Here is an 11,469-nt window from a genome sequence, read left to right as displayed (position 1 = left end):
TTAAGGTTTTGAAATGTTGTCATAACTTTGAAAGTATACGGACCTAGTTCATAAAACTTAGAAATAAGGGTAATAGTTTATCACTGAAGATCCTGCCCGAGTTTCAGGTCACGTGATTTAGGTCAAATGTCAATTAGGGTCAACGAACTTTGGCTATGTGGGGGTTATTTGAGGAATCGTCATCATAACTGAATGTTTATGGATCTAGTTCATGAAACTTGGACATAGAGCAATCAAGTATCCTTGAACATCCTGTGGGAGTGTCAGGTCACATGACCAAGGTGAAAGGGCATTTAGGGTCAACAAAATTTGGTAATGTTGGATTACATGTATTTGTAGAATTGTCATCTTAACTTTTAAAGTTTATGGATCTAGTTCATGAAACTTGGACATAAGATCAGCAATGTATCCCTGAATATCCTGTGCGCGTTCCAGGAACATGGCCAAGCTCAAAGGTCAAAGATGTTGGGAGTATGTTTTGAATTGGCATCATAACTTAGGAAGTTTATGGATCTAGCTCATGAAACATCGACATAAGGGTAATCTAGTATGAATAATTGTTTTGCACATGTCCTATGTCATAGGTTTATGGTCAAATGTCATTTTTGGTCATTGGACATAATTTATTATCATGTTTTCTTCTGTGAATAGTTATTCATTATATGTTTTACAAAGGCGGCACTGCTGCTATAGCGAATTGCGTAATGCAGGCGAGACTGCCAGAGGCGTTCCACTTGTTACCATTTTTAAATTGGTCAATAATCTAGCTCCATCTGTACTTTGTACTCGAATCACACTAATATCACGATAATATCTTCTAAGAAACACAGACCGACAAATTCAATTACTAAGTCTCACTCTAGTTATCTAAAAAATAAAAACAACCCCCTTTATTCAACCACCTGATTAGACAACACCGACTACATTTGCACGTCTCATATCACTTTCTTAATTCAATCCTCCCCCCCCCCCGACCACCCTTGTTGGTACTGCATTATATACCTTCATTTTTGTATATTTTGATGTTTGATTTTGACACTACTTTGTAATGTAACTCTCTAATCAGCGCCAATTCACCCATCTTCCCTCCTCAGATGCGTAGATTGGCGCTGATTAGAGAGTGGGAGTCATGTGCCCTCTATGTTAGCTTTGGGAAAGAGAACTTCCAAACACCAAGGTCTAATCTGGACTAGGGAGGCCCCCACATGGAACGTATACATCGTTAGGAGCGCGGAAATAGAAAGGATGTATTACATCCTTAAAGCGTCTGCATCTCCTCGAAATCCCCGATAACCCCTCGGTCGCTGCCATTTATTTCCATCCGCTTCACCCGTTGGGCTTCCGATCATGAACATCCGTTTAACTCTCCCGCCAAAATAATACGACCGTCCGTTATTTTCCATTATGTTTTCACTATTATGTCAATTTCTGGAGAGGATGAAAACGGATGGACCCATCCCGATATTTTGCTAGCCCGCTGTGTCCTTAATGAATACGTTTTGCGGGGCATCAGCCAGTGGGACCAGGCCTTTAGGATGGACTTATCATCGCATCATGGAGCTACTACTGAATAGTTTTTCGTCCCCAGGTTAAAAAACCAGTTGAAACCAGTTGAAATTTTAACTGGTTTCAACTGGATTCAACTGATACCAATTGGCACAACTGGTAAACTCCCATCTTACCAGTATATTCCAGTTGAAACCCATTGTCCCAACTGGAAATGCTGAAAACATACAAGTTAATTCCAGTTGAAACCAATTAACTATACTGGTATAAATTAGTACACAAGTTAATACCAGTTAAAACCTGATATAGGCCTTGCTGGTTTATCTACCAATAGATTCCAGTTTAAAACCCATAAGCCAAACTGGACCATTTGATGCCAGTTGGAACCCATAGAAACCCAATGGCCGGGTGTATATACCAGTTAATGCCACCTTAAACCCATAAACCATACTGGTATATCATAAACCAATTGATACCAGTTAGAACCAACATGTCTTACTGGTATCTACCAATTGATTCCAGTTAAAACCCGTAAACCAAACTGGATCAGAATGTACCAGTTGGAACCCATAGACCTCCCATAACCCACTTGAAACCCATTGACCATACTGGAATATCAAACTAATTGATACCATTTAGAACCAATAGCCCTTACTGGTATACCTACCAATTGATTCCAGTTAAAACCCGTAAACCAAACTGGATCAGAATGTACCAGTTGGAACCCATAGACCTCCCATAACCCACTTGAAACCCATTGACCATACTGGAATATCAAACTAATTGATACCATTTAGAACCAATAGCCCTTACTGGTATACCTACCAATTGATTCCAGTTAAAACCCATAAACCAAACTAGAACAGATTATGCCAGTTGGAACCCATAGACCACCCATAACCCACTTGGAACCAATTAACCATACTGGAATATCATGTTATTCTCAGTGAAATTTTCTAGTTTACATTAAAAAATTGTTATCCTAGATTTTTGTTGCGAGAACAAATATTTTTTCCTATTTAATCCTTTTTTTCTATTTTTTAAATACTAATTTTAGTAAAAGGGGACTATTTCATACTATTTTTACAAATGAAATAGAAAAAATTGTCTACTTTTCTTTTTAATTTTTAACTCACTACACTAATATTTTTTTAAATTTTTTTGCAGGTGAATAGAATAGCTATTTTTCTATTTATAATGCGCATACTATTTATTGCTAGTTTACAACCTTGCCATGTTAGCAAGGCTATTTTGATCTTGAAAAGAAAAAGAAAATAAATAAAATAGAAATAAAGAAAAAAAATGAAGCTAATTCATTCTTGATCTTTCAAAGAAAAAAAAAGCTCCAAAAGCAGTGGCAAAAATCGTCATTTCTTGACTGGTTGCCAACCAAAACCAAACAAGAAGAAGTTTTTATGTCAAAGAAGTTCCTATCTATTTTAAAACTTCTTTCTTGCTTTGATCCCACCACCGCTCCGGGATCATAATATTTTGATGTTCTACAAATCGAAAACCCTCCCCTTTCTCGGTATCCCCCCTCTCTCTCTCCCCCTCTGATCCCTCTCTCACCCAACCTCCCCCCCCCCCACATTCTCTCGCTCCCTCTGCAGATTAGTGCATTCATAGGATGTCACTGTCCAAAGTTCATTATCTCTTCTCCTGGTCTATTTTGCATATCTTTATAGCATATGTGCCTTGATATCCTGTGCATTCTCATTTTTAGGCCTGTATACAAGCAAGGAGGCAGGGTTTATCACACAGGTACCAATTCATTACCATTCGGCTTTATTGTATGTTCTATTTACATGCCTGTCCATAATTATGTTTCAAATTTTTCAATTCAAGACTTTATTCCAGACACAACTGCATAAGCAAAGGTCCATATAAACAAACATCATAGTATACATCAAAACAGACATACCGTGCAGATATAAAACTAGATTAAACAAAGAACAGATAATTATGTATAGAGAGTAGAACAAGGTATAAAATAATCACACTAAAATGATACTAGAAATTAACAATGAATACACAAAACAAAATTACAGCAATGTATAAAAAGTACAATGGAAATATTTACAATATGGCAATATGAGTAACTTGTTTCAATAAAAGACAAATATACGAAGCTTTTTTAATAGATCACGACTCATGACTCTGCCATTAAATTGTTATACCAATGCTTCCACAACTCTGATGTATAGGCCTACCTCGTACAGCTGTACAATGGGTTAACCAATATGCTTGCAATAGTATTTTCAGAAATTTTCAATTCTCTCAATAAAGTTAAAAGTTAAGTTTCTAACAACTGCTTGACACGAGGGTACATGGGCATTAGCAAACATTCTACTATAACACTAGAGTGTCTGGGTAACCGAATGAGCATTCTCATAGCATCGTTATAAGTTTCCACAAGTTTCCTCAAACTGCTTTTCTTATATCTGCACCAAAATGTGCAGTATACAGCCGAGTACAGTATGCTCGAAATAATGCAACCTTAACAAGAGAGCACATTATGGAACTCCCTGCACAGTGTGTTCCCTTGTGCATAAAGTTTGCGACATTGTCTAAAGATATCTCTGTCATCGCACAAGTTGTCTGTAAAAATATGACCAAGATACCTCCTTACAAAACATCAAGTTTTGCACCACAAAGATAGAAATTTGGAAACACTAAAGTATTAAGATCTTTACAGGTTACAAACATAGCATGACTTTTCTTCGCATTAAATTTGACATCATTATCCATCCCAAACTGAGTACAAACATTCAACAAATTCTGTAGCCCAGCGGTTGACGGACTAAAGATTACAAGATCGTCAGCATACATCAAGTGATTAACCTTGGTATACGACCAACTAAACATACAGTACTACTTTAATCCCAAAGATAGGTCATCCATATACAAATTAATAAGATATGACGACAATATACCTCCTTGTCGAACACCATTAACAACAGTAAACGAGTCGGATAGGCAACTGCCCCATCTAACCATCATAGTATGGTTATCATACCAATACACCAATATTCTGATCAAATAACTTGGTATGCCCTTATCATACATTTTTGGAAGAGTTTCCCATGATTGACTCTATCAAATGCCTTGGAGGCATCGAGAAAACACAAAAACATTTCTCTTTCGATAACTTGCAATGATTTCTATTAAAGCAAAAATACACATATCAGTTCCGTGCTTCGCTTTAAAGCCGAATTGATTATCACAAATTAATATATATTTCTCTAACCTACAGAAAATTCCCGAGAAATTTTCTTCTCCAATACTTTAGAAAGAACACTTGCTAAAGCGATCGGTCTATAATTATCTTTGTTAGCAATGCGACCCGCTTTGTCCTTTAATACAGGGACCAAAATGACAGATGGCATATTATCAGGCAGTATTCCATGGATTAAAAACCCAGAAAAGCATACTGCAAGTAAAGGTGCTAACTTGGAGCTATATAGCGTACTTTAAATGCTATGCAGTTACACCATATAACCCACATGACTTATGTCAATAAGCTCCTTAATGGCTTCTATAGTTTCTTTCTTTGAAAACATACATGCCATCGAGAAAAGAAACATCGTTAACTAAAAACATTTCACCTATGTGTTGTGTCATATGATTGTACGTCCAGGGATCGATACTCCCAACTCCCTCAAGTCTAAACTACAGCCCTATCATGCCTATAGGTAGGTCTATAGGTCCCCAATCGTGTAGCGAATGGGACAATTATGCTATGCTTTCTCTTTGCAGAATTTATGCAAACTCGGCGCTAATGCTAACTGTATACATATTTGCTACATGAATTCCTTAAAGTTGAATTAAGAAGACGATTCCAAATATTGAGATATTTACATTAATAGCAACCTTACAACCCCCCAAACACTAATAGGTGATTCGACCCCCCATTTTCTTTTTTCAAAATAGTGAATTTGAACGAATATCCCTACCCATTTTCCCTGAGTTCGCTCCTGCAATGCCTACCGAGACGGGTGTTCTTTGAGTGTGACGTCACCGGGGGGTATTCGGTCCCGGTTTAGTAAACAAGGCAGTGCCGTTTTGTGTACTACTATGGAATAACTGCAGTTGAAGTTGTATCTGCGAGCCATAGAACTTGCAAAGAGGAAATGATTAAAATATTTGTGGCCGTACTATTATTCCAAATATGTGAATTCCCTCAGAATGATACCATAGACCCTAAAGGAATAATTTCAAGGTGAATAATATGAAATTTGATCGAGATCTTCTCACCAGTCGATAACGTAGCAGACGTGTTATTATGACATATTTATCCGCGTGTGACGCGGCTCTTGCAAAAAAACACAGTTGGTTGCGGAATTGCTTTGTGCCGACCGGCCGCCCGCTCCGGCGCAGCTAGCTGTCGAGCTACCGTACCGTTCTTGTTGTCTTCAACCATAGAGATGTATACTAATTACTATATATCTTTCTGTCTTCAACTCACTTCCGAATTGCGTTTGTATGTGTGACGGTGACCCCTAGCGTAATTAAATATAGAAAACAACTCAGAAGGCCGAGAAAGAATACTATACGTTTGGTTCAAGATTGTTCTGTGGAATGAGCTATGTGTGGAAATGATCCAGAGGATATAAAAGTGGAGTCAAAGACAAAAGAAAAGAAGAAAAAACGCCAGGGGATCGCTGCACGGCCATGAACTAAGTCGACATACCAGACCATAACAGTACACTCAATGCCTGGGTATTGTGTGTACTAGTATTATGCGTTCAGCGCGCGCTGAGCTAGCCGCCGGAATTACTTTCCAGCTACTCACTTGATTGAACATCGTGATAAAATAAATGAGAAATAGTGAAAACATCATTCAATAACTCACTGTTTGCTATCTTACATCATGATTGAAGAGTTCATGGTGGTTATTCATACTGTTTTTTATACAGGGAAAGTAAAGATTTGTACATATCAGTCCTATTTGTTTGATTTGAGTTGCTTTGAAAAAAAAAAGTAAAATATCTTTCTCTCTCTGCATAGCATTTCTGTATGACATTCAGGCACCTCTTATACTAAATTCCCCCCGGTGACGTCACACTCCGAGTGACTTTTCTGTACACTCGTCTCTCGGGCTCTGACAGGTGGCTAATTTCATAGACTTTCAAAGCAAAATATCGAGAAGGCAGAGGATTATTGTGACATGATATGTGTTTGAACAACTTATATATACTATATATTGTATGTAGAACCTATATTTATGGAAACTCACCCCCTTCTTAATTCAACTTTAATGATAACATCTCATTGAGGCTTGGAGCTGGGCTTGGAGCTGTATACAAAAGCGCACAATAAATGGTATCCAATTTGATTTTGACCTTTTTTCAAGAGAGGATGAAAGAATACCTTGACATGCAATCATTATTTGACTAATAACTCACTTCAAGCCATCACTGTTTCAGATCCTGGATGAACCTGATACCTCCAAGACAGTGCGAGGTAGGAAGTCTCTCCCGTGGTTTTCACACAGCAGCGAATGGTGAAGAGGAAAATGAGACTTTACAAGAAAACCAAGAAAAACACCCACGATGCAGCCAAAAAGAGTGCATGGAAGAAGTATACAGACTTCCAGAAGGACTGCAAACAGGCTTTTAAAGTAGCTGAAGAAAATTTCATCCTAAGCCCTTCTGGAGATATGTGTCTTCGAAGAGAAGAGAAAAATTAAGAACTGGTACTCCAGCACTAAAGAAGGATGGTTATCTGATCCATGATAGCAGACTGAAAGCATAGATGTTGTTACAACAGCAGTTCAAATCAGTCTTCAACTTGGACACCTTCATCCCACCAGTTGAGACAAGAACTACGAAGTCTGCACGCAAGATTGATGATCTGCACATTTCTGTCTCTGGTGTGGAAAAGCTACTTAGTAAGATCAACATCTCAAAAGGGACCGTGCTCGGCCACTAGCTCCTCTTTTTTGTCATATCAACGACTTACAAGACAACGTCAAGTCTACTGTCCGCCTTTTCGCTGACGACTGCCTCTTGTATAGAACGATCAAGTCGCAGCGGGATCATGTCAGTCTCCAAAACGATCTGTCCAAACTGCAGCAATATGGGCGAATACACGGGGAATGAGATTTAACGCCACAAAATGCCAAGTACTATTGAGTCGATCTGATCAGAAGTCATCCTACTTCTACAACATCAATGGTCATATTCTCAAACACATTTCCCAAGAGAAGTACCTCGAAGTCATGCTGTCTGATGACCTTAAATGGACCCCTCACATCAGCATGACAACGAAGAAAGCTAACTCCATCCTGGGACATCTTCGCCGAAATCTCCAGTTTTGCCCTGAGCAGTGTAAACGTACAGCCTACATCACCAGCATGAGCATGATGAGAGAAAAGCTAAATCTGCCAACACTATCCTCAAGACGACAAGTCCTAAAGCTATCTTCCTTCTTCGAGGTGGTCGAGGGTTCGGTCCCATAAGCAGTCCTTCCTATTGAGAATTTCTTGACTAAAACAAGGCCAAAACGAAAAGTCAAAACTAATCAATTTCAAGAATTTCAAGCACAGAATATCTTAGAAAGACAAATAGTGAACCACAATTAAGGTTACACTATTCACCCAACAGACACTGAGCCATTAAAACAATCATTTTTTTGTGAGTATGCCCCTAAGGTAACCCCTTTGGCTTGGAACCATCTCCCACCTGATGTAGTGAACAGCACTAGAGGTATTCAAGTCGAAGATCGAAAAGAGCCACCTACGGTGCGACTAGATATCATCGCGCCTCCCTCACCCGCTGCATTCATACCAATTGGTCCAGTAGATCCTGGGAATATGCCCTAATCAGTGACCGCGTAAAGGAAGTTGACATCTATATATCGGGCTACTGATCCTATTGATTCCAGTAATGTAAGGACACATACTCAAATTAATGCAGGAGCATCATCTTCATAATGACATGTACAATCACTCAAAGCTTTTCGAAGTGTCAGTTTTTCTATTTCTAGTTCCTGCAAATATTTTCTTTGGGAAATGAACCCACGACGTTCCTCATCCATTCTGGCAATTTTGGTTTTAAGTTGATTACTCAGGTCAACATTTTCTTTTATCAATCTGGTGTTTTCATTTTCTAAATTTTTTTTTTCTTTTTTTAATATCTGACATTCTTTTGATATTTTCATTAGCTTTTCATCTGCGTCGGGAGGTTGATCCTCAGACGAGAGGCTTCTTGGCAAGGATGCCACCCCTTCTTCAAAAACAATAAATGATGAAGAACCTTTTACATCTTTTAGTAGCTGATCGTTTGATATTAGACTTTGGGGAGAAGACATCTCCCCTTCTTTAGTGCAACCAGTTTGAAGAGGTCTATCAATATCAACATTCTCAGCATTCATAAGCCTATGTTTACAATAATCATTTTCATTTTCGGATATCACCTCATAATTTTCCAAAATAATGCATTCAATATTAGACACACTGTCTGTTTCAGTGGATTGATCGTTTGATGAGCTGCTCGATAGCAGGGATAGAACATTATCTTTAGAATGACATGTGCATTCCTTCAGTGCATTTACAAGTGCCCGGTTTTCTGTATTTAGCTCCTGTAAGTATTTCCCTTCGGGAATGAACTCTAAACGTTCCTTATCCATTCTAGCATTTCTGGTTTTAATTTCATTTTTCAAATACATTTTTTCATCATTCAATTTGTTATTTTCATTTTCTAAGATTTCATTTTCTCTTTTTAATAACTCATATTGTTTCATTTTATCTGCATCAGGAGGTTGATCCTCTGAAGAAAGGCTCTTGGGCAGGGAATTCCCCTCCTCTTTAAAAACAATATCAGCTGATGAGGAAGAACATTCGTTTGAAACGAGACTTTGGATAGAAGACATCTCCCCTTCCTCACTAGAATCATTGAGAGAGAGTTCAGTGTCGTTTTCTGTTTCATGATATGCAGTCACTAGGTCAAGCGCCTGAGTACCCAGATTGATCTCTTCTTTACTTTCTTCGGAAGACCCTTCAATATTGTCATCTGGCGTAGCATGGTTCTTCATGTCCGACGAAGCCTGTTCGTTGGTCGGAAATTCCTTGGCAAGCCAGGTCACTTCATCGACGGGTTCGCTGGGAAAAAAATGCATAAGAAAAATTGATTGAAATTTTTTTTCCCTCGCTTTAGAATTTGTAAAAGAATATTTATTTGATATTTCCTCCTTTATACTATGTCTCATACCGGGAGAAAGTTCTTTAATTTTCAATTTTAATATCACTAATGAATTAATACACATCGGGTCCTCAACACATAACTGCCTAATATTATATCAAAATGATAATGAATTAAGTAAACTATTAAAAGCGCGTGTTTTTTTTATATGCAGCCCATACCTTGCATTTTCTTCAACGCTGCTATTCGAGTTCCCGTTCACTTTGTCCATTTCGTCAGTAAATGTAGTGCAAAGTTCTTTACTTGAGTATTTCTGTAAGGACAGAAAACAGGCAAACAATTTTCAACGAACAGAATTAGTATATTGCCAACGATTAATCAACAGATTGTCGTTACTGGAAAGGGTCGAAAGCTACACAGCAAAAACTTTGGTGTTAGCCGGTGTACATAGAGGACCACACCAGTTATTTTACACCGGTGTTAAATTGGTGGTGTTAGTTTTACACATATAGGTGTTATTACAACACCTATGGTTGTTACATTTACACTCTTTGGTGTTATGTTCAATCTCTAGGGGGTTATTTTAACACCTCAGGGTGTGGTCCTCTATTAACACCAATCGGTGTCAGTTTTAACACCACAGTTTTTACAGTGTAATTATTGTCAAAGAGTTAGATTAAGATGTTACGTTTTTCCGTTTCAGAGTTTACAAAGTATGACCAAATATAAACATTACAAATTTAAACATATTCCAAAGCAATTTTGAAGACTGGAGTCACAACGAACTAAAAATGTATACATGCAGCTTCCCATTCCTAAGTACAGTGGCTGCGGAACGATTTAAAAGTGGGTGCTTGAGCCGAAAGTGTGTGTGTAACATACTTAACATCATGCATATTTGAAGGTAATTTTCAAGTTTTTGTACATGGTTAATGAAAGAGGGGGGGCGCTTCACCCCCCCCCCTCCGGATTCTGCAGTCCCTGAAGTATATGAGTATATAATGATTGTATACACTAGAAATAGGGGTTCAGATATGAACTATACTGATATAGGGTTTGGTATATAGGCCTACTTGCAGCACCCTAACCGGTGTTAATGAGTGTAATTATGCACATTATTTTGTTGTTAATGGTGTTGGTGTAACTAATAGGGTGCAGAGATGAACCACGTAGGTGAAAAGTTGCACTTTTTAGGTGCAAACGATCATTTCTTGTTGAAAATAATAACAGTGTGCACCCTAGGTCCTATACCACTGTTTGGTTCAGGGTGCAAAATTAGTGTGTAGGTTCAGTGCAGCGTTTGATGGCGATTTGATGTCGCCAGTTTCATTGGAAAGTGATTTGTGTTAACACCGCAAAAACTTTGCTGGAGAGTTCCTGGAGATGTGAAAAAAATCATCACCGCTCGTTACCCGGTTCACCACCGTCAGAAGTTGGTCACCGTTATTTTTTAAAGGAAACCAAAACCCTAGAAGAGAAGCAATCCTATTGGAAAGAGTAAAATGTGAGGAGCAACCGTTATACCAACGCTAAAGAAACGCCGGCTTCAGCGGTGCACCGCTAAGGCAACGCCCCTGTTTCGATTTTTGTTTTCCTTCTTGCGCCCGGTGACGAGCGTTGTTGAAATTCGAACCCCTCTCCCTACAGTTCAAGGACCGCTCCAGCAAAGTTCAGGCGTTGTGACCAGGCCTTTTAGAAATCAATGTTTGTTACTGATGGTTACGGAGCTAATAAATCCAACTAGCAACTTCTTTACCGACAATCATCTGTCGTTAATCTCTGCTCGAACAATCGATCGTGAATCGAGATTTCGATCACCAAA

General features: G+C 38.5%; 1 protein-coding gene across 1 annotated transcript; it reads right to left on the bottom strand.

The window, feature by feature from the left end:
* Positions 1-6,774: 6,774 nt before the first annotated feature.
* Positions 6,775-10,306, bottom strand: LOC135157762 (synaptonemal complex protein 1-like). The gene is made up of 5 exons (XM_064114595.1): positions 9,869-10,306; positions 8,529-9,607; positions 7,858-7,994; positions 7,468-7,574; positions 6,775-6,802 (listed from the first exon to the last, which is right to left on the bottom strand). Exons 1-5 carry the CDS (start codon positions 9,916-9,918, stop codon positions 6,775-6,777), a joined length of 1,401 nt encoding a protein of 466 aa, XP_063970665.1. The 5' UTR covers positions 9,919-10,306.
* Between the last annotated feature and the right edge of the window lie 1,163 nt (positions 10,307-11,469).

This window comes from Lytechinus pictus, unplaced genomic scaffold (genome assembly GCF_037042905.1).
Source record: "Lytechinus pictus isolate F3 Inbred unplaced genomic scaffold, Lp3.0 scaffold_19, whole genome shotgun sequence".
Taxonomy (NCBI): domain Eukaryota; kingdom Metazoa; phylum Echinodermata; class Echinoidea; order Temnopleuroida; family Toxopneustidae; genus Lytechinus; species Lytechinus pictus.
Note: the sequence above shows the minus strand (reverse complement) of the source record. Positions and strands in the feature narration are given on the sequence as shown.